The sequence below is a fragment of the Arvicanthis niloticus genome, chromosome 1, assembly GCF_011762505.2.
Source record: "Arvicanthis niloticus isolate mArvNil1 chromosome 1, mArvNil1.pat.X, whole genome shotgun sequence".
Lineage (NCBI taxonomy): Eukaryota > Metazoa > Chordata > Mammalia > Rodentia > Muridae > Arvicanthis > Arvicanthis niloticus.
Window position 1 is genome coordinate 143,673,420 of NC_047658.1, and position 26,962 is coordinate 143,700,381.

The 26,962-nt window shown below is 36.9% G+C and overlaps 1 protein-coding gene across 1 annotated transcript in view; it reads left to right on the forward strand.

Annotated features, from left to right (window-relative positions):
- The window catches only part of Btaf1 (B-TFIID TATA-box binding protein associated factor 1), an 80,785-nt gene that overhangs the window by 37,071 nt on the left and 16,752 nt on the right, over positions 1 to 26,962 (forward strand). Inside the window, 19 exon segments of the mRNA XM_034508182.2 lie at positions 162 to 286; positions 3,192 to 3,312; positions 7,917 to 8,021; positions 9,472 to 9,621; positions 10,106 to 10,248; positions 10,761 to 10,935; positions 12,550 to 12,753; positions 15,202 to 15,390; positions 15,392 to 15,629; positions 16,808 to 16,998; positions 18,075 to 18,228; positions 18,592 to 18,701; positions 19,721 to 19,922; positions 21,635 to 21,783; positions 24,032 to 24,184; positions 24,354 to 24,475; positions 24,561 to 24,728; positions 26,127 to 26,204; positions 26,650 to 26,779. Coding sequence (XP_034364073.1) covers positions 162 to 286; positions 3,192 to 3,312; positions 7,917 to 8,021; positions 9,472 to 9,621; positions 10,106 to 10,248; positions 10,761 to 10,935; positions 12,550 to 12,753; positions 15,202 to 15,390; positions 15,392 to 15,629; positions 16,808 to 16,998; positions 18,075 to 18,228; positions 18,592 to 18,701; positions 19,721 to 19,922; positions 21,635 to 21,783; positions 24,032 to 24,184; positions 24,354 to 24,475; positions 24,561 to 24,728; positions 26,127 to 26,204; positions 26,650 to 26,779 — 2,907 coding nt within the window.

Genomic DNA, 26,962 nt, shown 5'->3' on the forward strand with positions numbered 1-26,962 from the left:
AGTGACAAATGGTGTCTTCTCCTTGATGTTCCTTAAAGCTGACATTGTCGAATTCATTATGTATGCTGTTGACTCATAGTGACCCTTGGGATATAATTTGGCAGGATTTATAAAATTTGTTATGTGAAATCAGTAATTTTTCTTAAAAACTGATCTTACAGGTACCCTCCATTATAAATACCTTATGGGATTCTCTTCTGGAATTAGATGATCTAACAGCTTCAACAAATAGTATTATGACTCTCCTTTCATCTATGTTAACTTACCCTCAGGTCCAGCAATGCAGGTAATTATTTCTTGTTAGAGGTATAGAATAATAATCTTTTATATATCTTTCCAGATGATTAAACATAGACTGTTTTAGCACCTTTAAAGAACAGTGCTGTAAGTTGAATACACCATTTTTTCTTGGGAAGTTTTAGTCCTTCTTTATTCTAGCTACTAGCACATTTGGGACAGGGCTAGAAAAATGGCTGAGTGGTTAAGATCCTGAATTGCTCTTGCAAAGGACCCAAGTTCAACTCCTAGCACCCACATGGCTGCTTGATGTCTTTCCTGGAGCCTCTCAATTTAAAAAATAAAAGGAAAAAATAATAAAACATTTGGGACAAGAAAGGATATTTTAGGGGCTGGGATCAGAGCTTAGTGGGAGATTGTCTGGCTAATCTGAACACAGCCTAGAGTTCCAGCATTGCACACACGGGTAATGAAACCTAAAGTAGTTCTTTTTCTTACCTTGGGTTATAGTTTTATAGTTTATTATCTGTGGATCTAAAATAGATACTTTAAAATCGTTTACTTTAAAATGAGTCATTTTATATTATCTACAGTGCTGGCCTTATAATATGGATTTTTAAAATTTGACATCCATTTTATATTTTGCAAGATTTTCCCTTTCTATGAATTTTTTCTGTGTAATGTTTATTTCTTCAGTTTTTGTCCTTAATTTCAGTAATTATTACTAAGAAAGATAACAGGTAATGATGAACTATAAAATTTAAAGACAGGATTTAATGAAGACGGAAACACTAACTGTTTAAACTGTTACGGCTTTTCAGTTCTAACACTGGTGTGAGACTCAGGAGTGTCTCATCTATGTGACATTCCAGAATGCTGTTAACTGTTTCTATTAATAGTATCCACAAAGCTGCAGAAGAAATGTCACACAGCTTTGTAAATGAGTAAGGAAATTACAGTTCTAGCCTAGTGGGGTTATTCACTGAGTGTTCATATGATTATGATTTTAAAGCAACTTCTGGCTGTATGAATGAGTATTTTAGTGAAATTCAAACATATATGAAAAGCATATTGTTCATGCATTACCAACTGGTAATATTTAGTGCAGAATTTAGGCTGGGTAGAACAGTATGCAAGTAGGAACAGCAAGTGAATGCCTACAGAAGGCAGCAAGGTAAGCGGCAGTGTAGGGCTTCTTACTTTGACAATGTCTATTACTAATACAATACACAGGGACTAAGTGGGTTCATGTGACAGTTCTCCTAAGCTGTAAAGTCAAAGGGGTTTCAAATTGCTTCAAACCAGAGGTTTAATTGAAGACCTAAATACTGAACATTTTTTGGTTGTAAGTTAGTCGAGGATGAAACTGTTCCACTGTGTTAATCTAACCAGAAAACTGCCAGTATAGAGGGATGCGTTCTAGTAAAACTTCCATTTAAAAAAGAAGTAAGGGGAAGTCTATAGATTTATTTAGCCTGTGAACCTTAGTAGGTAGTACCAAGAAAACTAAGTAATACAGAGTTAGAGAGATCTCACCAGGTAGGAGCGCTGGTTGTTCTTCCAGAGGATCCAGGTGCCAGGCATGACAGCTCACGGCCATCTGTAGTTCTAGCTCCAGGGCATTCAGTGTACTGTGTGCATGTTATGCATGGACATACACCAGGCAGACCATCCAAATACATAAAATAATAAAATACTTAAACTTAGATATTGTAAACTTAGATAATGTAAGAAACTTATACAATGTAGTAAAATATCTGATAATCCAATGTGATGATGCAGTTTTCCATCCTTTTTGTTTCGAAATCGCCTGATTAGAAAAATTGCTTCAGCTGTGCAGTGGTGGCACATTCCTTTAATCCTAGCACTTAGAGGCAGAGGCAGGCAGATCTCTTAAGTTTTGAGTCCAGCCTGGGCTACAGAGCTAGTTCCAGGATAGCCAGAGCTACACAAAGAAACCCTCTCAAAAAAACAAATAAATAAATAAACAAATATTGTTTCATATGTTGTGGTAATTGGCAGATACTTAGCAGCTTATGCAAGAAGAAATGCAGCATGTCTTGTGGTGCATGAACAATTATACTATTAACAAGTCTTTATTGTCATGGTTTATGTATTGGGAATTTCTCTTATGTCTGTATGTGCATGCATTAAAATTGGAACTTTTAAAATGAACTTAAAAAATAAACACAGGAAGTCCTACTTGCAGGTGATGAAAATAGTATTGAAGGTAGCTCCTGGGAGGAGGGGTGGCATAGATGACAAGGATGGTTGGTGTTTTGTTTCCGCCTTTTTTCTATTGAAGGATATAGTTCAAATGCTACTTACAAATGACTTCCTAACTTGAGGTACCTTTAAAAAAATGGCTCTTGAATATGGCAGAAGTGCTGTGATTCAAGTTAGCCTAGATTTGGCTTTGTATCTTCCTCCATTTAAAATCTTACCTGAGAAGGAAGAAAACGTGAGTCTTCCTAATATAGCAAATGCTAAACTGGGATAATACATTTCAAAACTACTATTGCCTCTTCATTTCTTGCTATTTGAGGTGGCCTGAAAGATGAATATAAATTATGATTAGCTTCCCATTGAGGTTAACCCTCGGATGGAAAACAGTGATGTGGACCTGATTGTGTAGCTAGGATACGTATCCCATTTTCCTGGGAAGAAAACTGCAAATATATTGGAAAGTTCTAACTTGATGAGGGTGATTATGGCATTAGTGCTATAGAGAAACCTAATATTAAGTCTCTACCCTTTATTGTCTGCATTTTTCTGTCTTTCTGCATTATAATAACATTTCGAGAGTAAGTGAATGCTCATGAAAATTGGATCATTATTAATTTATTAAAAAGCCATATCAACATGATAAGGTCCACACGACATATGTATTAAATAATGTACCTATGGAGTTTCAAGTGAGAATGAATAAGATTAATTTGTTTCTTCTTCATTAGTATTCAGCAGTCACTCACAGTTTTAGTCCCACGTGTCTGGCCATTTTTTCATCACACTATATCTTCAGTTCGAAGAGCAGCATTGGAAACTCTCTTTACATTATTATCAACACAGGACCAGGTAAGAACTGATCATTAGAAATAGCAATCTCAAAACTTTGGTAAATTATATAAGACAGACCAGATACTTGCCTCATTTTTTGCTGTATCTCAAAAGATCAGAATGCTTGCATACATTTATTCTGTACACCATGTGGGTCTGGTGCTCCAGAGACCAGATGATCTCTAGAGTTGGAGTTACAGAGGTTGTGAACCATCTGATGTGGGCACTGGGAACTGAACCTGGGTCCTCTACAAGTGCAGCAAGTGCTCTTAACCAGTGAGCCAGCTCTCCAGTCCTAGCCCCAGTTTTTGTTATTGTTTGGGTTTTTGTTGTATGTTTTGTTTTTTTCCTTTCCTCTATTGAGACAGGGTTTCTCTGAGTAGCTGTGGCTGTCCTGGAACTCACTCTGTAGACCAGGCTGTCCTGGAACTCAGATCTGCTTCTGTCTGCCTCCTGAGTGCTGGGTTTAGAGGTGTGTGCCATTCCTTCACCCTGACAGCCCTCTCTCCTGCCTCTCCAACCCCTACCGTTCCACCCTGCCTTTCTTCTTTTTCAATGTGGATTCTGGGAATCAGACTCTGGTTTGGGTTCTTACAAGGTAAACATTTTGCTGACTGAGCTGTCTCTTCAGCCCTTTGATTTTTGTTTTATATTCATTCATTCATGTATCTAGTTTTATATGTGTGGATGTGGCACACTCATAAAGGTTAGGGGAAAACTTATAGGAGTTGACTCTTTCTACCAGGTGGGTTCTAGGGATTAAACACCATTCATCAAGCACATTTACCTGATAAATTATCTCACTGCAACCCCCTTTAAATCTAAACTGTTGTTTGCATAAAATTACTATGTAGTAAAAACTTTATTATTAATCTTGTGTTCCCAGTAACATCAAAAACTGTCAGAATAATCCCCATTTAATGTCATTTAAAAATTGTATTCTTCACAGACTCCCTGGGAATTACTTCTGAACTGTACTTATTATAGTTTTGTGAAAATTGCATGATCCCTGCCAGGTAGTGGTGACACACACCTTTAATCCCAGCACTCGGGAGGCAGAGGCAGGCAGATTGCTGAGTTCAAGGCCAGACTGGTCTACAGAGTGAGTTCCAGGACAGCCAGGGCTATACAGAGAAACCTTGTCTCGGGTGAAAAAAATTGCATGATCCTTTGCCTGAATTTTTTAAAAAATTTGCTTGCTTGCAGTTTTGAAATTTAAAGCTTTTTGTGAATTTTGTGAATTAATCATTTGGCAGCAAACCATTCTGAAAAGCTATTTATAGTCTTTTGTCCCATACATGTACCTATTCATAAAAATAACATTTAAGTGTTTCTTTAGAGTCTATATGGGGTTATGTAATGTACAGTGCATGCAACCAACCTCTTTATTATTCTAAAATTAGAAATATTCTGAACACATTTGGCTCCAAGATCCTCAATGTGACAACAAAGTCTACGATTAATTTAAACTTACCTCTCTTTTCTTCTCTGCTTCCCTTGTGTTTGCTCCTGTGCTAGCATTGGGTTATTAGTTGGGATTCTTTGCATGGTAACAGACAAAACATGAAGAACAGTCAGCTAAAGCTTATATTGCTGCTGTAACACCTTCAGCATATAATAATGTAAAGATCTCAGACACAAGCTCTGAATTCTAGCATTTCTTTAAATTCCTTTTACAGCATGCGCATGGCAGATATGCAGATATGTAGGCAAAACACTTATACACATAAAAATTAAAACAAATTGTTAAGAGAATTCCCCCAACCCCCATCTTCCTAATCACACATACCACAACCCCTGGGGCCAGAGATGGTTCAGCAAGTAAAAGTACTGAATCTTCCAGAGGACTGGAGTTTATTTCCCAGAAACCACATGGAGGCTCACAAACACCTGTAACTCCATTTCAGGGGATCCAACAGTCTTCTGGTGTCTGTGTACACCAGGCACCAAAGAGGTAAACAGACATACATTCAGGCAGAACACTCATACACATTTTTTTAAATTAAAATTCTTTTGTGTTTCCTGTAGTTATGGATCAAGTGAGGTAATATAAAAGAGAGGACTTTGGAAATGTCAATTCTACACAAAAATAAATAATTACATAGAGTAAAACATACTTTTGTCATACTTTATAATTAGAAATCTTGTATTCTGTGATACAGAAATGATACTTAAAAGGAACAATTCTCTGAGATATTGCTGGGGTTCATTTTATGCTAAGAACTCTGACAAGCACTCTAAAGGAGGTAGCTACTACTATTTATAGTTTGAAGATGAGAGAACTGATGATCAAAATTAAACTCCCAAATTCACAGAGATAAGCTGCTTACCTCAGGTTCATGTGGGAGTCTGACTGACTTTCAACTTTCACCTAAACTTGACAAAGAAATAGATTGTTTTCCAACTTTTAAATGTGAAGTAAGCTTAAGTACAGAGTGAGAAAGTGAGCCAAATGCCTGCAGTCCTTGTCACCATGTTCCTGACATGCCCAGCTGGCACCTTCAGTAATTGGTTGTTACTTAGTGGGTAAATGTCACTATAGCTCAGTATATCCTTGTAAAGATGGCTCTATTGTTTACTTTTTTTCTGATTGTCAACTTTGTTTTGTTTTGCCCATAAAACTAGAAGATTTTAAGAAAGGATATGTTACTGTCAAATGTGTAAAGACATGTGTCTACCATTATATCATAGTTATTTTCAATGCTGAAAGTCACCCTTGTCTTTCTCTCCACTCCTCATCTTGCCAGCCTCTCTCTTTTTTTTTTTTTTTTTGGTTTTTTTGGTTTTTCGAGACAGGGTTTCTCTGTGTAGTCCTGGCTGTCCTGGAACTCACTCTGTAGACCAGGCTGGCCTCGAACTCAGAAATCCGCCTGCTTCTGCCTCCCAAGTGCTGGGATTAAAGGCGTGCGCCACCACCGCCCGGCTCTTGCCAGCCTCTCATAATCACTCACTGGTCTTTCACTGTCTGCATAGTCTTGCATATGTAATAGAGTTAGAGTTATCCTCTGTGGAGCCTAGTCCTTACTTCTGTCTATGTCTTGATAGCTCATTTTTAAGGGTGTCTTATACTGTTATTGTCTTGTTGTACCCTAATTTATTCACTTACCGATTGAAGGATGCCACTGCTACCTTCAAGTTTTGGTAGTACATGCATAAGACTTTTATAAAGTACAAGTTTTTGTGTAGATGAATATTTTCTTTTCCGTGGGCAGATATTAAGGAGCCCAAGTACTAGACTATACTATAAGAGTATGGTTAGTTTTGTAAGAAACTTGTGAGTTGTCATTCAGAGTAGAAGTACCATTTGTCTCTTCAACAATAAATACTTCACATCTGGCCAGTGTATGATGTCATCTCTGCTCCTGCTGTAGGCCATCCTAATAGGTGTACAGTGATAATCTCAGTGTTGTAACATCTGTGAAACATTGTCTTTCTTTGTTTCTTTGTCTGTCATAGTACTGTGGACTTAACACAGGGGTTCACACACGTAAGGCAAGCATTCTAGCACAAACTATGTCCCCAGTCTGAAACTATATGCACACCTCCTCCACCCCTGACAGGAACTTTCTAACAGCCCTGGCTGTCCTGGAATTCACTATATAGACAGGTTGGCCTCAATCTCACAGAGATCTGCCTACCTCTGCCTCAGTAGTACTGAGATTAAAGGCATGCAACACCATGTCTAGTTTTTTAGAACAGTTTTGAGAGAAAAACTGAAGATTAAGTACACTGTTCTATTACCTAAATTTTACACGGTATACAGCATCTCCCACTGTGAACACCTTGTATAGAAAAATAAGGCACTCACTGTTATTAATAGATTTGCATCCACTGAGGTTGATAGTTTCCATTAGGGTTCACGCTTGGTGTTACACAATCATCACCCTTGATATTATACAACCTGTGGGCTTGATAAACCTGTGTTGTGTATGCACAATCATGTAGAATAGTCTTACTTCTTTAAGTATCCTCTGTGCTTCTACCCATGTATTCTTTCATCCTTGTTTGATTTTAATATTCGCAACATATATTCATCAGCATCTGTAGCCCGAGACAGCTAGCATACTTCATAGCACATTTTACTTGTTATAAATACAGGGCAGACATCTTTCTCTAGAGATGGAGTTTGGCGTCTACAGGTAACTGTTTAGATTGCCAGTGATAGAGCTGATAGTAAGAGAGAAAGTCAATAATACTATTCTGGCACCTTGCATTATTGATGAGTACATAGAATTAAGGCTTTGCTCTTTGGGCACAGCAGCAGTGATCTGAACATTTCCTAGTTTCCTAATAAAACAGTGATGCATAAATGATGTAAGTAACAACATTGCTGGCTTAGAGCTTGGTCCTGTACTTTCAATTTTATCTGAGGAAAATTTGATGTTAGGATAATCACCTCCCTCCCAACCACCCCCACTTTCCTGTAGGATTGTTTAATTTTCAAGCCATTGCAATAATAACTGCAATACTTATTTGATCTTATCAAAATTTGTCACCAGTTGAATCTTTGATAAAGCATATAGTTTTTTTAATGACAATGTTTGTCTTATTTGTCTTTTCGTTCTTATAAGCTAACTTCCAGGAATTACATGTCATAGCTTTGAATCTGTTTTTGTTTTCAGAACTCTTCATCTTGGCTTATACCTATCCTGTCGGATATGCTGCGACACATTTTTCAGTTTTGTGTTTTAGAAAGCAGCCAGGAAATCCTGGATCTTATTCACAAGGTACATGATGGATCTATCTATATTTCTCTTCCTAATAAATTTATAGATATAGTTAAAATATAATTACTATACTATTGAGAGGTTTTAATGAATTAAGCCATCTAAGACATTGAAGAGTCCAGTAATCTACAAGATGATGAACCAGAAACCTAGACTTTCAGGTTGGTAGTGTTTCTTTGTTTCTTTCTCTCGTTACATGTCCTGTTAAACTAATGTTTTTGTTTTTTTTTAAGATTTTTATTTTTAATAATATTTTAAATTTGTGTGTGTGTGTGTGTGTGTGTGTGTGTGTGTGTGTGTGTGTGTGTTCACTTTGTCATTGTCTTCAAGACAAGGTCTCACATAACCTAGGCTGGCCTGAGCTTGCTGTGTAGCTGGGATTGTCCTCAAACTCCTGGTCCTGTTGCTTTCATCTTCCAATCCTAGGCTTGCAGATATGTATGTGTATGCCTGGTGTGGCATGTTTAATTTATAAATATATGTGTTTATATGTCATAAACTAATGATTATATTAGTTTGATATGATCATAAAGTATCAAATATCCCATTGGTTTCTGTTGAGTAGATCTATCTGAGTATCCCAGGCTGGCCCTCAACTTTTGATCCTTGTGTTTCAGTTTCTTGTGTGCTTTACAGATGTGTACTGTCATGGCCAACTCCTATATTCCTTTTTTGCTTTTTTGTTTTTTCGTGATGTGGATTCTCTATGTAACAGCTCTGGCTATTCTGAACCCACAGAAATCCTGCCTCTGCTTGCCAAGTGCTGGAATTAAAGGCATGTACCACTACACCTGCTTCTAGATTCCTTTTTAAAAACCTTATATTTATTTATTTATTGGGCTGGAGATTGGCTCCATGCTTAAGAGCACTTGTTCTTTCAGAGGACCTAGATTTGCTTCCCTGCAACCACATGGCAGCTCATAATTTTCTGTAACTCCAGTTCTAGGCAAATATAACACTTTCTTCTGGCCTCCATGGGCACCAGGCATACATGTGGTGCATATACATGCATGCAGGCAAAACACACATAAAATATACACATTAAAAAATAAATTTAGTCTAAAACAAACCACAACTTATATTTTGTGGGGGGACCGGTGCTGGTTTGAGTGGTGTGTATAGGAATTGGTTCTCTCTCCTTCCATATGGGTTCTAGAGATTGAACTTTGAATGTCAGATGTGGCAGCAACTGCTTTTACTCACTGTGCTGTCTTTGTAGCCCCCATGTTCTTAAAAACAACCACAAAACCAAAAAACTTTACATTATTTTATGTAGTATATAACCCATGAACAAAATTGGTATTTCTAAGTAAGCTTCTATGTTGACTTTTCAAATGAATCTCATTGCTATTTCTTACACCTTCCAGTTCATTTTCCCTAAAAGTATGTTTTAGACTTTGTTAGCATGTAATTGAAAAATTTGTTTCATGTTCTCCTTTTCCCTTTGTAGGTCTGGATGGAACTGTTAAGCAAGGCTTCAGTTCAGTATGTGGTAGCAGCTGCTTGCCCATGGATGAGTGCTTGGCTTTGCTTAATGATGCAGCCTTCTCATTTACCTATTGATTTAAATATGCTGCTAGAAGTAAAAGCTAGAGCCAAGGTAAGTGTGGGGAAACATAAGGTGTTTCTATGTTCAGCTCATTATTATTAATACAGTAACTGTTTACGAAACTTGTATTTATTGCTTTATTCTAAAAGTGCCTTCATTAACATTAGCTAGAAATTCTTTATTCAAACTCTGATAAACTGGACAGTAATTATTATTCATTAAAATTTTATAAAAAAAACCCTACATTTTACTGTAGGTTTTATTTTGTCATATTCTCTCCCCCCCCCCCCCCCCCCCCCCCCCCCCCCAGGGTTTTTCTGTATAGAAAAACAGTTCCTGGCTGTCCTGGAACTCACTCTGTAGACCGGGCTGGCCTTGAACTCAGAAATCCGCCTGCCTCTGCCTCCTAAGTGCTGGGATTAAAGGCGTGCACCACCACTGTCTGGATTACTGTAGTTTTAATAGTATTTTTGTTGTTTCCAATTAAATTTTATTAATTAGTCTTTAATTACTGATTTTTCTGTTTTTCCTATAGGAAAAAACAGGTGGTAAGGTACGGCAAGGTCAAATCCAAAATAAAGAAGTGCTTCAGGAGTACATTGCAGGTGCAGACACCATCATGGAAGACCCAGCTACCAGGGATTTTGTAGTTATGAGGGCCAGGATGATGGCAGCTAAGTGAGTATTTACTAAGTGCCAAGTATTAAAGAATGAAAATTCTGGCTAATGGTTTTAAATTTTAACCAGATTTTTTTCATAGGTGTGACAGTTGTTCCTTTACACTAGTTATCTTAACAAACTTAAAGCAAGTAAATATTTTTAAGTTTCTGAAGTTTTAAGAATAAAATTTTGGGTTAGAGGTGTAACTCAGAATGTTTGCCTAGCAGGCACAAGTTTTTTGATTCTAGATTCAACATAAACAGTGAGGTGGTGGACACCTGGAGTATCACTTGAGAGTCGAGGGCAGGGAGATCAGGAGTTAGGAGTCAACCCTCAGCTACATGAAGAGTTGAGGGCCAACCTGGGATATATTTTAGACCCTTCCTGTATCAAAACCAAAAACAAACCACCTCATGTCTAGTCATGAATAAGATGGAAGGTAAGTTGTGGTTTTATGGGAAATTCATAGCTTTAGCAGGAGAAGTCTTGCCTTAGGTAATTTCTGCATGTGGCCTTTCCTTCTCTTTTAGGTTGTTAGGAGCAGTCTGTTGCTGTATTTGTGATCCAGGTGTAAATATGGTAAACCAAGAAATTAAACCAGCAGAATCCCTTGGCCAGTTACTGCTCTTCTATCTGAATTCCAAATCTGCTTTACAGAGAATTAGTGTTGCCTTAGTAATCTGTGAATGGGCTGCTTTACAAAAGGTAAGGTATATTCATATTCCTAACGTAATAAAGGCAAATTCAGTCAAACCAATTTCCATTAGCATTCAGGACTATTTATAACTTACAACACAAAAGTAAAAACAATGTTTTAATAAAAATTTAAGTTATGGGAAAGTATTTCATATAATATTGAACATTGCTTTTCATTTATGTTTAACTTGATTTTTTTTAGCACCCCATTCATATCTAAGACTACTAAACTGTGTTCAGAGTATTTGTCCATCCCCTACAGTCTGTTACAAAAGCTCCCTGTTAAAGAGTCTGTTATAAAAAGAGTCAGCAGGTCATAACCTGACTGTATATATCCAGTTGGTTGTTTTAATTAGGTAGCACATTTTCAGTGTTTTGGTTTTTGTTGTTTTCTGTCTGTCAGTCTGTTTATAGAGGGTTTCTTTGCATAGACTTGCTGTCCTGGAATTCGATCTGTAGACCAGGCTGCCCTCAAAATCAGAGAGATCCACCTGTGTCTGCCTCCTCAGTGCTGGGATTAAAAGTGTGTGCCACCGCCACCAGGCCTGTGCTTTATATTTTAGAGTTCTATTTACATGGATAGTAACAAGGGGAGAAATTTTGGTTGCAAGGAAAAGAAATCGCCACATTTAAATTCAAATCTTTGCTTCCAAATTCCCTTCTAGCCTTTTCAACTTTAAGCTTCTGTAAGATGTACAATTTTGTGTAAGACTTGTTCTGTAAATCAAAGAAACTTCCTGCTGGTTTTGTTTATTCCATTGACTGGAATTCTGGAAATTTAACTGTCTGCACTTGCTGTGAGAGTTGCTTGTTACTGCCTCTTAGCAGTTTGTCAAAGCGATGTCTAAAAGTAATTGAACCATGCTTTATTGCAATCAAGACCCCACTTTGCCTCTGGAAAGAAGCAAAGCTTGTCTGTTTTGTTGTCAGGACACCATGTGCTGGAGAGGCAGTGATGCTGTGTTTTTGTGCCTCTCAGACTCAGCAGCAAGTGTTGACAGTTCGGTTTCTGGACCCTCACAGAGCTTCTCTGGATTTACTCTGTGAAGCCCAGGCTGATCACCCAGATCCCACAGAACCCCTCATGGCTCACCACTGAGGCCATTGCCCCTGTTGTTGGGGCAGGCAACAACCAGAGAGTGGGAAGGGTTAGTTAAATTTGGGGGCAGGTAAGTAGCTTTTAAATTATATCCATTTTTACAATACAGCATGTCAAGCTGTGGTTGAATTGTTAAAGATGTCTAATAACAAATTTTGAACAACATTTTTAGTGCATGCCAGATGTTTTTGATTGTTTTTTATAGTAATATACTTTTAAATGTCTGCTGTATTTATGTATACATATTTTGAATAAATTCAGAGTACACTAAGAATAATTTGGTTGAGAATTAAATGGAATTATAGTAGTTACATGTGCATGTCCTGTAGTCATTCAAATTAAAATTTCAGAGTAGTTTTGATGTAATACTTTTCCATTGTGTAACTAACGATTCTGGAAGATAACAGATGATATATTCATAATCAGTGGCAATATAACATTTGGTTGTCTGAAGTGAAAGTTTATACATCTCTACCATTATGTGTCTATATTTCTCCTAAATTTTGTTATCTATTGTATTTTAGGAGTGTAAAGCTGTTACCCTAGCTGTGCAACCGCGTTTACTTGATATCCTTTCAGAGTATTTGTATTATGATGAAATTGCTATTCCATTCACACGAATGCAGAATGAATGTAAACAGTTTATATCGTCATTAGCTGATGCACACATTGAAGTTGGTAATAGAGTAAACAACAATGTTTTAACAATAGATCAAGCTAATGACCTGGTGAGTAAAGAAGTAACTTTCTTAATTTTAGAGGACTTAATAAAAATTAGAAATTTGTCATGTGTCATTACAGAAGCATACTAATATGTTGAATCTTTGGAATGTATCCTGTAGCTCTTGTTCTTTCAAATGTTATTTCCATATACCGAATTTCTTGAAATTAGAGGGCAGAAAACTGGTTAATACATCTTACTGGAAAACTTGTGAAGTTTTGTAGAAGATAGACAGAACTGCTTTACCAGCATTTACACAGCATTTCTCTTCTTGGTATAAGATGAAAAGATTTAGACATAGAAGTAAAAGAATAAAGCAGTTATATGGCCCCAGGCACTGTCTCCATCTCAGTGCTAGGTTGACTTGGTTCTGTACTTATTTGTCTCTACTTTGGGGTGGTGGGGTCTTACTCAACTGTAAGTTAATAAGCATTGGTTAAATGATAGGATTAATTTGGAGTTAGTTTGAAAGCTTTTTCTCAGTTTACAATAGTTACTGAAGACCGACATAGCATAGTGTACTTAGGATAATGTTGAAATTTTTAAGTGTAACAATGCTGTGTAAGTCTTGAGTATAACTCCAGATAGACCAGACCAAGTGTACAATGCAAGTTACGTAGAGGGGATTTGGTTCTTTGTGATGAGCATATTGGCATGGTCACGTACCTATAATTTAAAACCTTTTATGTTTTATTTTGATAGAAATAATATGTCATGTAACTTTTGCTTTCATAATAAATACAGCATTATCCACATTGTCTACCATGTTAGTAATTTATAGGTCTCAAAAGACACAATTCTTAGCAGGATATGGTGGCAAGTACTTACCATCCCAGCATTCAGGAGGCTGAAGCAGGAGGATGATGTTGAAGCAAGCTTGTGCAATTTGGTGAAACTGTCCCCCTAAACAAAACAACAACAAAAAACAAATATCTGTGAAAAGTTATGCTTTTCAATGTTTACTTACTTTTGCGATCAATAATTATTATTAAACTACTCCATTTTAAGAAAGCTCTCAGTAATTGTATTTACCCAGTAAAGATGACTATTTTTGTGGTTGGGTTTTTTTTTTTTTTTTTTTTTTTTTGTTTGTTTGTTTGTTTTAATAAATGGGGGGTGGTTGAGACAGGGTTTCTCTATATAGTCCTGGCTGTCCTGGACTCTGTAAATTAGGCTGGCCTCAGACTCAGAGATCAGCTGGCTTCTGCCTTCAGAATGCTGGGAATAAAGGCATGTGCCACCACTGCCTGGTCTGTCTTTGCTATATAAGCCTTTACACAGTCTTGATGTACAGTAACTTACTTATAATATTCAAAAGATTGAACCCAAATATTAATAAACTGCTATAAATAAAATGTATAGAAAGATTATAGTCAAAAGTTAAATATTGTTTGACAGAAATGATCATTACATGCGACAACATAGATGACTCCAAAGAACATTGTTCTGAATGAGAGAACCAGCAAAAGACTTACTTATATTGAGGTTTCATTAATATGAACCTATTTGTAAACCTATTTGTAGCTGTGTGGTGGTGGTGCACACCTTTAATCTTAGTGCTTTCAAGGCTGAGGTAGATGGATCTCTTGAGTTCGAGGTCAGCCTGGTCTCTGTGTGTGTGTAGGTATATATTTATAGGTATATATGTGTGTGTATGTATATATGTATGTAATGTATGTATGTAGAAAGGAAATAGGTTTAATAGTCCTGGGAAAATGAGTAATCACTAGTAGTTATGAGTCTTTTTTGGGAGATTTATGAAAACACTCTCATTGTTGAGAGACAATTCTTAAAATACTGAAAATCACTTAATTATGTATTCAAATGAGTTAATTCATAGTTCAGGAATCATATTTTAATAAAGTTAAAATGATGAAGGACGTTTTTTAAATGGAGTATATAAAGTACCCTATTAAAGCACTGTTGGGCCTTAGACAGTAGATACTGCACTTTAGTTTGCATATGTGTGCTTTTTGTATTTCTTCTGGTTTTAAATCTTTATTTGTTAGTTTGCTTTTCTAAAATGGGCTTTCTCTGTATAGTCTGGCTGTCCTGGTACTCTGTAGCTCAGCCTGCTTCTGTGTTGGTTTGTGGAGTAGAGAAGTATTTTGAATTTTGATATTCTTAAATTAACAGTTTGTATTTTGTTTGGAGCTTTCATGTTTTACCAGTTAGGTGAGATGTGGTATATTTAATGGTAATTTTATTTCGCTTATGAGACTATGTCTTTTCTTAAAATATATAATGTTACTGTTAAGACAGACCAAGCTACACTTTTTAGTTGGGCTATTTAAGACATTTATTTAGCTTACTAAATATTAAAACAATACTTGAAACTCTGAGACTTTTGCAAGTGAAACAGAAAATTGCCATTTAGGAGTTTAGAGTATCTGGGATTATTGTAATTAATGATTTTTCATTTCTTTTTTTGTTTTTGTTTTCTTTTTCTAACTAGGTAACTACTGTTTTTAATGAAGTCACATCAACTTTTGATTTAAACTCTCAAGTATTACAGCAGTTAGATAGTAAACGGCATCAGGTCCAAATGACAGTTGCAGAGACGAACCAGGAGTGGCAAGTGTTGCAGCTGAGAGTACATACGTTTGCTGCATGTGCAGTTGTGAGCTTGCAGCAGCTTCCGGAAAAAACTAAATCCTATCATAAAACCACTAATGGAAACAATTAAAAAAGAAGAGAATACGCTAGTACAGAATTATGCTGCTCAGTACATAGCTAAGCTTCTCCAGCAGTGTACAGCAAGGACGCCATGTCCTAATTCGAAAGTTATTAAGAACCTCTGTAGCTCTCTTTGTGTGGACCCATACCTCACTCCCTGTGTAACATGTCCAGTACCAACACAAAGTGGCCAGGAAAATTCTAAAGGTATCTGTCTAAACCTTTATTTGCAAAGAAAAGGAATTGACCCTTTAAGTTTAATTTCATTGGATTATAGGTATAATTTAAGCACAAATCTAGATCCTTTTAGAGCTACTCTCTTCATTTCTTATTCTGTATGAAACAAAGCTTGATTATAACAAAATTGTATCAGTTTGTGTATTTGTCAGCAAATGAGCCATCCACATAAGAAGTGAAATAGTTGGCTAAAGTCTGTCCAGCCTTCCTTAACCGTGAAAGCCATTGTGTAGCTTATTATATAACTAGGCTAGAAAACTAGTTGTATCAAATGTTAATAATTTGTTTCATTAATTTAGTGCCATGTTATAATGTGAGTAGTCTATGTGATAAATGATACCAAATAAAATTTCCTTTTTTTTTTTTTTTCTTTTTTTTGGTGGTGGTGGTGGTGGTTTTTTGTTTTTTGTTTTTTTGTTTTTAAGATTTATTTTATGCATGTGAGTATACTGTTGCTCTCTTCAGACACACCAGAAGAGGGCATCAGACCATGCAGATGTGGTTGTGAGCCACCATGTGGTTCCTGGGAATTGAACTCAGGACCTCTGGAAGAGCAGTCAGTGCTCTTAACCACTGAGCCATTTCTCCACCCCCAAATTTCCTATTTTTATGTAGAAAATTTATATGGAAAACAAATTTTTCATTTAGGTGATGTCAGAGATATGAATAACACTGGCATAGTCACATGACCAATTTTTAGACTGAAGATTTTAGAAAGCTTAAGTTATTTGAAATGTAATAGACTTCCAACTTTAGAAAATAAATGAGAAGGAAGAGAGTTCCTTGTGTGACACAGACTTAGAGATGTAGGTCTTCATTTTTCTATGTGAAGAGGTGGTGCTTGGCAGTGGTCAGAGTTTTTCTGAATTCATGATGATTATGAATATTTAGAGAAAACAAGGAAAATATTTATTCCCAGGTGCTATCATTGCATGTGCTATTTTTTATTGTTTTTTACTCCATAACTTTCATTGTATTTAATATAAGTCTTAAATCAAATAGACAATTTTGTTATTATTTCATTGTCTAACACAACATCCTCTATAAAAATTGAGGTCCTACTGAGTTTGTAATTACATTATGTCTCTTTAGGAGCAGGAAGCATTTGCTCACCTATATTTTGATTAAATGGCTTTTTTCCTTATTAGGATCCAACTCAGAAAAAGATGGAATGCACCATACTGTCACCAAGCACAGAGGTATCATTACACTCTATAGGCATCAGAAAGCAGCTTTTGCTATCACAAGCCGGCGAGGTCCTATCCCCAAAGCCATCAAAGCTCAGATAGCAGATCTGCCTGCAGGAAGTGGTGGGAATATCCTGGTTGAACTTGATGAGGTAAATAGTCCCCATCCCGTTCCCATCCCATCTCCTCCCCTACCCCCACCCCCACCCCCCACCCCACCCCCACCCCCCCACCCCACCCCCACCCCACCTTTACTTTTTTTCTTTTCTTTTTCCTTTTTTTTCTTTGAGACAGGATTTCTCTGTATAGAAAAACAGTTCCTAGCTGTCCTGGAACTCACTCTGTAGACCAGGCTGGCCTCGAACTCAGAAATCTGCCTGCCTCTATCTCCTGAGTGCGCCACCACTGCCTGGCATACTTTTACTCTTAAATATTTGGTTTCTAGATTCAGAACTAAGTGTTGTTAGCTACTACTTGGGCTGAGGTAGGAGGATTACAAGTTTGAGGCCAGACTGGGAGGAAGGCAGGAAGGAGGATCAAGTTAATGTACAAGATAGTGTTTCAGGACAGGGAGTGCAGGTAGATGCTGTGTCCTAAGACAGCCATAGCCATAGCCTTTACAGCAGCATATTAACAGTGGGAGGACTATTTCTGTTCTTTTGATTGTAAGACACAGGCACTTACCTGGACTCCACAGTAAAGTGTTGGTGCTTAAAAAAAAGATGTGGTTTTGTAAAATATGGGTCATGGGTAAGTTTCTCACGGGATTGATGTTTTTAAGGGGGCGGGGGCAGTAAATGTCACTGGTGACTATCTCTCTAGAAATAGCATATGCCCTTCTTCTTTTTTTTTTTTTTTTGGTTTTTTGAGACAGGGTTTCTCTGTGTAGTCCTGGCTATCCTGGAACTCACTCTGTAGACCAGGCTGGCCTGGAACTCAGAAATCCCCCTGCCTGCCTCCCAAGTGCTGGGATGGCCACCACCGCCCGGCTGCCCTTCTATTTCTTATTTTATTTCTATGTTAGACTAAAAAATTCTAGTTAGGAGTTTTAGGCCTGTGTGGAATTTATTATTGGAAAATGTTTGCAGTAGTCATAAATGCATCCAGTAATTATTTTATTGATTAACAGAAGCACTGTTAATTTTTAGATGGTGACTTTAAAGGCCTTTTGATTAAAACTGTAATGTATTGTCCTTTTTTCTAATAGTCTTTCAAAATTGAATTTTAGGGTCAGAAGCCTTACCTAGTACAACGGAGAGGAGCTGAATTTGCCTTAACAACTATAGTGAAGCATTTTGGTGCTGAAATGGCAGTGAACTTGCCACATCTTTGGGATGCTATGGTTGGCCCATTGAAGACTATGATTGACCTAAATAATTTTGGTATGCATTCATTTAAATCAAGTTCAGGTTTTTTAGTGTGCATCACATATTCTTTTAAAAGAAAACTGCTTATCTCTTTTTATCCTAGACTAACATGTAAGTTTTAAAATAGCTGATAATTTTCATGTTATTCTGTATGCTTTTCTCCTTTTCTCTTATATATTTAAAAATAGATTTTGAAATGCATTATTATTTTAAATCTGTTCGGTTGCTTTAAGTGCAGTATATTTTTTAATACAAAAAGCTTTGTTGATGCTTGTATATTAGCTGAGGGGGTACTAAATTCTTTTTGTGGACTATAGGTTCTAAAAGTTAGTTATAAATTGAAAAGACTTTTTTTTTTTTTTTTTTTTTTTAAAATAGATGGAAAGTCCCTCCTGGAAAGAGGGGATGCTCCTGCTCAAGAATTGGTAAATTCCCTGCAAGTGTTTGAAATAGCAGCAGCTTCGATGGATTCTGCACTTCATCCATTGGTAATTAATATGTGTTGTGCTTTTTTTTGTCTTGTTAAATAATTTTAATTCTTGAAAAATACAACTTTTTTTTGTTACTGATGGTATTTTTAAAAATATGGTATAACTAGATTCTTCCTTATGGAACTTGTGAATTGGGTGCAGGAATGAAAAATCCAACATGGGAACTTAAGAGCATTGTGGGAAGAGTTCTGAAGCAAAGGAGACCAAGTAAAGAGAAAGAAAAGTATAGACTGTTTAGATCAATAATAGGTAGAGCTCCACGCAAGGAGGTGCCCAGGCAGTAGGACTTGTCTTGAGGGTAAGCAGAGGTGGAGATCACCTGCTAAGGTGGACTGGTCAGTGGCCAAGGGGACACTAGTGTATGGTTTTAGTTTTGGGTTGGCCTTTACTGTTATACTTCTAACAAGAGTTTTCATAGAGGGAAGAGGAAAAGTAGAAGATTATTTGGTTTTAATTTAAAAAAAAAATCTATATATCTACATTAGAGAGAGGCTCTTTGCCACTTTTTGTATTGCACAGTTTTATCTTTTCTTTGTAACTACGTAACATTAAAATAAGATTCATAAAAGTCAGTCTAGGAGATAGTGCTTAGGAATAAAACTGTGTACTTTTTACTTGTTAAGAATTTCTGATAAGCCTTAGCAGCCTGTGTCTGATTCTGTTTCTTAGAAGACTAGGTAGAAGGATTGCTTTGTGTTCAGTAGTTTGAGACCAGCCTGGACAACAGCAAGTCCTCTTCTCAAAGACAGCTCTCCCATCTTCTTTCCATCTTTATCCCCCTGTACTCAGCTGAAGGCTGGCCTTCTTTGTTGAATAAGCACTTGGCTATTAGTGGTAGCCTTGATGTTCTGTGCAGTGGACATTTATCAGTGAGATGCTGTTGCAGTCATAATGTTGTGGTAAGCCAGAACTTGGAAATCCTACCAAGTATAGTACCTAGAACAAAATCAGGACATTGAATTCTTCTAAGTATTCCCTAGTAAGTAATGTAATTTTTTTTTTTCAATTATTTTTAGCTGGTACAGCATTTGCCTCATCTTTATATGTGCCTTCAGTACCCCAGCACTGCAGTAAGGCATATGGCAGCTCGTTGCATAGGTGTTATGAGTAAAATAGCTACCATGGAGACAATGAATATTTTTTTGGAGAAGGTACTTCCTTGGTTGGGAGCGATTGATGACAATGTCAAGCAAGAAGGTGCAATTGAAGCACTTGCCTGTATCCTTTATTTTGCCAAACTTAAAAAATGTTATTAATTTTATTTAAGAATAATTGAGTTTACTCACTTTAAAATGCACATAATCTACTCTACTCTAAATGACAACCTTTTATATTTTATTTTGAAGTATTTTACATTTCACTATGAATTTATTATTATATTTTATTATTAAAATTTCATATAAGAAGTTTAAAGAATTGCTTAAAATAGGTAACTTTTTAACATGCAAAAGTACTTTTATATAATTTCAAACTAGTAACTGATCTGTTTATCTTACTTAATGTTTCCTTAGTATTAGTTAAATACTAGGTAGGTTCTATTTACCTTAAATGTATGTTTCTAAACTTTGCTTTTTTTTTTTCAGGGAAAATTAATGGAAATATATAAGATAATAAAGCTCTGGTTTCTCTTCAGATTATGTAAAATTTTGCCTTTTTACTGAAATATAGCAAATCTAGAAATGTGCTCCAAGCTCTTTTAAAGGACATGGCAGCCATTGTTTAATTTGGAATGTGTGAATCCCATGGGTCAAAGCAGGAAAGGTGGATACGGTCAGACCAGTAGAAAATTCTGCTTCTTCTAGTTCAGAATTTTTACAGCCACAGAGAATAGGTGCAGGTGGTAATTTTTATGCTTCTGGTGGGAAATTGAGACTTAATCTTGTGTGATACTGAGTTGTTCCATGGAACCTGACTCCCTCTTCTGACTTTTTCAGGCACAAGGCATGCCAATGGTACACAGTCAGATATGCAAATAAAATACACAAACAATAAGATTTTCAAAAATTAAAACACACACACACGGTGTAGGGGGTAGGTTGATTGATTTTTATGTGTATGGGTGTTTTGTTACAGGATTCTTTGTGTACCATGTGCATGCTTAGTACCCATGGAGACTAGAAGAGGACATCAGATCCCCTGGGGCTGTAGTTAGAGATGATTGTGAACTATTATGTGGGTTCTGGATATCAAATCCAGGTCCCTTAGAAGATCATCCAGTGTTTTTAATCTCTTCATGCCCAGCTTTGCTTTTGGTTTTTCGAGGCAGGGTTTCACTGTGTAGTCCTGGAATTCACTGTGTAGACCAGGCTTGTCTTGAACTCAAAGATGTGCCTGTCTCTGCCTCCTGAGTGCTGTGATCGGAGGTTTGTGTCACCACTGCCTGATTTTCTTTTTCTTTTCTTTTTTTGGTTTTTTGAGACAGGGTTTCTCTGTGTAGCCCCGGCTTTCCTAGAATTCACTCTATAGACCAGGCTGGTCTCAAACTCAGAAATCCGCCTGCCTCTGCCTCCTAAGTGCAGGGATCAAAAGTATGCGCCACCACTGCCTGGCTCCTGTCTGATTTTCGATTTTATATTTTTAATTGTGGTAGTTACATAATGCTTTTAAAAGAGTTCCAAAATGCAAATATAATTAGGATTGTTAACAGAAATCGTTACATTGAGCCTGGCAGGATGCTGTCCATCTGTAAACCTAGCACTCAAGGTAGAATCAGAAGGATCAAGAGTTAAAGGCCATTCTAGACTTACAGGATAACCTGTCTCAGAAAATAATAGAAAGGAAAGTGATCAGGATATGTTATATATATACATGTGTGAAAATGTCAAGAAAAAGACTTTTTTTTTTAATGTTGAAGTTGCAGTCTTCGTATACTAGTACATGAAGTCGTATACCTGGGAACTATTTTGAAATTTCCTTGATGACTTACTCAGGTGTTATGGAACAATTGGATGTCGGTATCGTTCCATATATTGTCCTTTTAGTTGTTCCTGTACTGGGAAGAATGAGTGATCAGACAGACAGTGTGAGGTTCATGGCTACACAGTGCTTTGCGACACTGATTAGACTGATGCCACTTGAGGTAAGTGGGAGATATTGGGGATATGAGTTTAGTGTTTGTGTAACCTCAGAATAGTAACTTTTTATTTTTAAAGATTTATTTGTGTGTGTGGGGGTGGTGGCTGTATGTGCCTGTAATGGAAGTCAGAGGACTGAACTTGGGCCCAGCCTCATCATGAGACCTCAGGTGATGCACTGTGGTGTGTCCCAGCCACAAGCACAACCCTGCTTTGTTAGTGTACTTTTTAAGTCTCCATGGGTAAGACTTGTTTTAAAAGAATTATAATTGTATGATGATCCAAAGTTAATAAGTGTAAATATTTTAGATTTAAATTTTTTTATGGTACTGGGGATTGAACATAGCCTTGTACATGGTAGGTAAATGTTCTTCCAATTAGCTGCACCCCTTAGCTCAGAAATACTTATCTCAAGAATATGATTGGCTGAGACGACGACTCAGTGGCTAGGAGTACTTGCTGCACAAGTATGAAGACCTGCGTTTGAATCCCCACCACCACTCACATAGAAACTAGATGTGGCCAGTCGCAGTCTGTCACTCTGACACTCAGGGACAGGGACAGGGATAGGGACAGGACGATCACTGGGCTTGCTGGCTGTCATCCTGGCTCTGGTTCAGGTTCAGTGAGAGACTTAAGGAATGATGCTAAAGAGTAGCAGAGCAGGGCACCTGTGTCTTCCTTTGGCCTTTGTGCAGGCATTAATACACACAGTATGTCAGATCAGTAGTGAAACATAAGGCTGGATAGATACAGTCAGGGCATATCTGTGAGCAGTGCAGTTATGTCAGAAAATTTAATGGAATACTGATGTGTTTAAATTATTTAAGGGAAAATAAAAAGGCTAGTTTAGCAAATAGTTAAACAGGTGTGCCCCTTTCCCCCCAATATATTATATTTTGAAAAGGTCAGAAGTGCTATGTATATATTTCACATTTGTCTCATGCTCAAGGATGATGAGATTTAATGGCTTTTCCCTTTTCACCATCCCAGCAAGGGTCTTCCTAGGTGAAGCTAGCTGGTGAGTTATAAATGTCACTAGGACATTTGGTGCTCTTGCTTAGACTCTTTGTCTGACTCAAGCAGTTTTGCACTATACTGTACAGGTGTTAACAAAATGAATACAGTGCACAATTCTGTAGTGGGTGATATTTAAATCTTCAACCCAAATATGACAGGTCAATGAAAACACAACTCAGTAATTGTGAGTATATTCTGTAAGCCTAAATTGGGCAGATACCCCTACACTACTCTGTTCCCCAGCTATGAGACCCTTATAACTTGAGGGTTTTCCAGACCCTGCATCTGTTCTTCTATCTCCTGCTTTCCAGTTGTCCTCTCCTTCGTCTTCCTCCTCCAATGTCTTCCTCCAGTCCTCTCCTTTGCTCTCTTCCACCAACTTTTATTTCTCCACCTCCCCTTCCTCTGCCCAATCACTGGCTCCAGCCTTTATTTTACAAATTAAGATGGGCAGAAGGTTCACTAGAAATCACCTGTGTAATGACTCACACCTCCTCTGCAGCCCTTCACAGGAAAGGGGAATTAGTATCAAAATACAAGGCCGGGGCTATCCACAACACAATTCCTTCTTTGTTATAAAACAGAAAATTTGGGGGGAATTATTAAAACTTTTATATACCATATTTTGAGATTCAGTATCTGAAGACTTCAGAACACCGTGTAGCTGATAGTGATTAATACTAACATAGAATATAAAGTAGGTTACCTATCTTTGTTTCTTTATTAATACTTGCTGCAAATTCAAGTCCTGTGTTTTGTCTAATTCTTCAAGCACTTTTAATATCTTTAAAATCTTTAGATTTATTTACCATCATGTCTTTATATTATTTTTAATTATCTTTTTCAGTATGTATGTTTGCCTTAGTAAAACTGAAATTATTTTAATAAAATTTTAGGATGGAAAATTTTAGTAAATGGCATGCACTATCTAGTGAAATCAAGGCCTTTTAGACAACCTTCTCTTCCCTTCTTCCCCCACCCCCCCACACAAAGAGCAAGCATTACTTAATACTTCTTTTTGAGAAAGGTTCTCACATAGCTGACCTCAGATTCTCTGTGTAGCTGAGTGTGAATTTGAATTCTGCCTTCAACCCCTGAATACTCTGATGAACAGGTGTAGTTTTATGGCGATGCTGGCATTGGACTCAGGGCTGTTGTTAGTCAAGCACTTAAAAAATGAGCTGTGATTTACTCTCAAGTCTAATCTTAATACATCTTCAAAACCTATTTTAGGCAGGCATTCCAGACCCTCCCAATATGTCAGAAGAATTAATCCAGTTAAAAGCAAAAGAACGACACTTTTTAGAGCAATTGTTAGATGGGAAGAAGTTAGAAAATTACAAGATCCCAGTGCCAATCAATGCTGAACTCAGAAAGTATCAGCAGGTAAGTTTGTAAATGTGAAGTCACTTTTTCTGTTTGACATAGCAAAGTCTTAGGTTTAGTGTACTACTTTAATTTATCTAGGTTCATACAAATAAATATGTTTTATAAGAAAAAGATTCTTATGCTCTGCTTACATATATAGTTTACCTTTCTGTGCCCAACCTTCTAGGATGGTGTGAACTGGTTAGCCTTTCTCAATAAGTATAAGCTTCACGGAATTCTGTGTGATGACATGGGCTTAGGGAAAACATTACAGTCCATCTGCATCCTAGCAGGAGATCATTGTCAGAGGTAATAAACAACAATATTTCAAAATAAAGGTTCTAAATCCGGAGCAATGTAAACAAATTGCTTACTTGTTTTTTCTTTTGTAAAGGGCCCAGGAATATGCAAGATCGAAATTGGCAGAGTGTATGCCACTTCCTTCCTTGGTGGTTTGTCCACCAACATTAACAGGTCATTGGGTAGATGAAGTAGGTAAATTTTGCTCCAGAGAATATCTTAATCCGTTGCATTATACTGGCCCTCCCACTGAAAGGATAAGGTAAGAGCCATGCAACAAAAAGGTTCATAGTACAAGTCTTTTGGAAATAGAAAATTTATTAAAAGTGAACTGCAGTTAGCTCTATAATTAGACCCATAGAGACCCAGCTTAAGAAAATGGTAAGAAGGTAAGAGTGAAGCTCACCAGAATGAAAGACTTGACTCACTCTCCCACCCATTGTGGTTCTAAGTCTGAGAAACTAGCAGCAGCCTTGTCCACCCTGTGTGCTCTCTTGGGGACTTTGTGGCCACAGCACCTCTTTGTTCCTTTATTTTATTCTTTACATATCTTCTCAGTTTCCTTTTCTTCTCCTTTGCTTTCTTTATATGTACTTTTGGTTCATAGTGGCTGTTTTAGATCTACTACTGTCATGGCCACAAGTGTATATACTCAGAATCACCCTCTCAGGTACTGGTTCTCAACCTGTGAGTCACGACCCCTTTGTAGTTGCATATCAGATATTTACATTACAGTTTATAACAATAGCAAAATTGCAGTTATGAAGTAGCAATGGAAATAATTTTATGGTTGGGGGGGTCACCACAACCTGAGGTACTGTATTACAGGGTCTCACAGCATCAGGAAGGTTGAGAATCACTGTGCTAAGGTCTACTGTTTGGAGATCAGCATAAGGTTTGAGTCAAAGAGAGAATTTTAAGGCTGGGTTTTTGCTTTAGAAGCAACTAGACTCTTACTTCTTGTTCTTTTCCAAGAACAAGAAGTTGATCTTTACTTTACTTTATTCTAGAGTTGGTGATAAATGGCCCTGGGCAGTTGCCAGCCACATTCTCTTAGCTCTGCTACCATTCTAATAGATCTTTCTTCTTTCACCAGAGACCTCAGTCCCCCTGGACATGCTAGGCTAGCTGTTAATAATGCTCATAGGATATAATCTTGTGAATAGTTCAGTCTGGTTCTGATGCTTCATCTTTTTATTCATAATGGGGATATAGGATTGATAAGCCCCGTTTAGCCTGAAGGGTAAAGGAATGAATGTGCCCCAAAAGAGGAGATACTTATAAAGCTCTCAATGTATTTAGAGTTAGGTGCTTATCTTTTTTTCTGAGCCACATATCAGATGCACATCTTAATGTGTAGCATCCTTGTGTACAGAGTAAACAGTGCTCAGCAGGCAGACTGGAACAGTTGACAGATTTACACTAGAATAGCAGCTGCAGCTACACTATTGAAATTGTATTGGGACAAGGATGGTGGCTTACACCTTTAGCCCTTAATCCCAGCTCAGGAAGCAGAGGCAGGCTGATCTCTGAGTTCAAGGACAGCCAGGACTACATAGGGAAACCTTGTCTCAAAAACAAAACCAAACAAAACAAAAAGTAAAATAAAATGGCATTAAGTAATTAATAATTCCTGTTTTCTTTCCTTATTTTTTTAAAGGTTGCAACATCAAGTAAAAAGGCATAATCTGATAGTAGCCTCATATGATGTTGTGAGGAATGACATAGACTTTTTTAGGTAAGAATTCAAATATTCTTTGGAACAATTTAGTATTGATAGGTGAGAGGGATGATAAGACAGGATAATGTGGGCACTGAATATGAAGTATACTTGACATACGTGTATGAAAATGTCAGCCAGACTATCACTTTTTACAGTGAAGGCATACTAACTTGAATTTTAAAATTTAGTTGGGAGAAAGCACAAAAGAGATTTTCAGGATGCTGGAACATGATGTTTTGCTCTGGATTGTGGCTGTGTATATAATATACCTTGTAGAATTCATACATTCATTCGTATCAGAATTGTAGATTTGTCTGCATATATTCTCTATTCCCATGCTAGCAAGAAAAAAATTAATATTGAAATTGAGAATACTTAATTTTTTGGCTTCTAAGATTGTTCCTATAATGTCTGATATGTAGGAAAAGATGGATAACAATTTTTATTTATTTTTCCTTAGAAATATTAAATTTAACTACTGTATTCTTGATGAAGGCCATGTCATAAAAAATGGAAAAACTAAGTTGTCAAAAGCAGTAAAACAACTGACTGCTAACTATAGGATTATTCTTTCTGGAACACCAATCCAGGTAATGATTTACATTTCTTCCTATTTTAAAACAGAAATAATAAACTTGCCAGGTGGTATGGCATTTAGTAGTAAATTAAGGAGTCTTTTAGTTTAAATAAAAAATAAATGACAAAAAAAAAAAATCTCCAGTTAAATTGTGTTTGTAAAGGCTTCTTTGGTATGTGGTAGTAGCATACAGGTT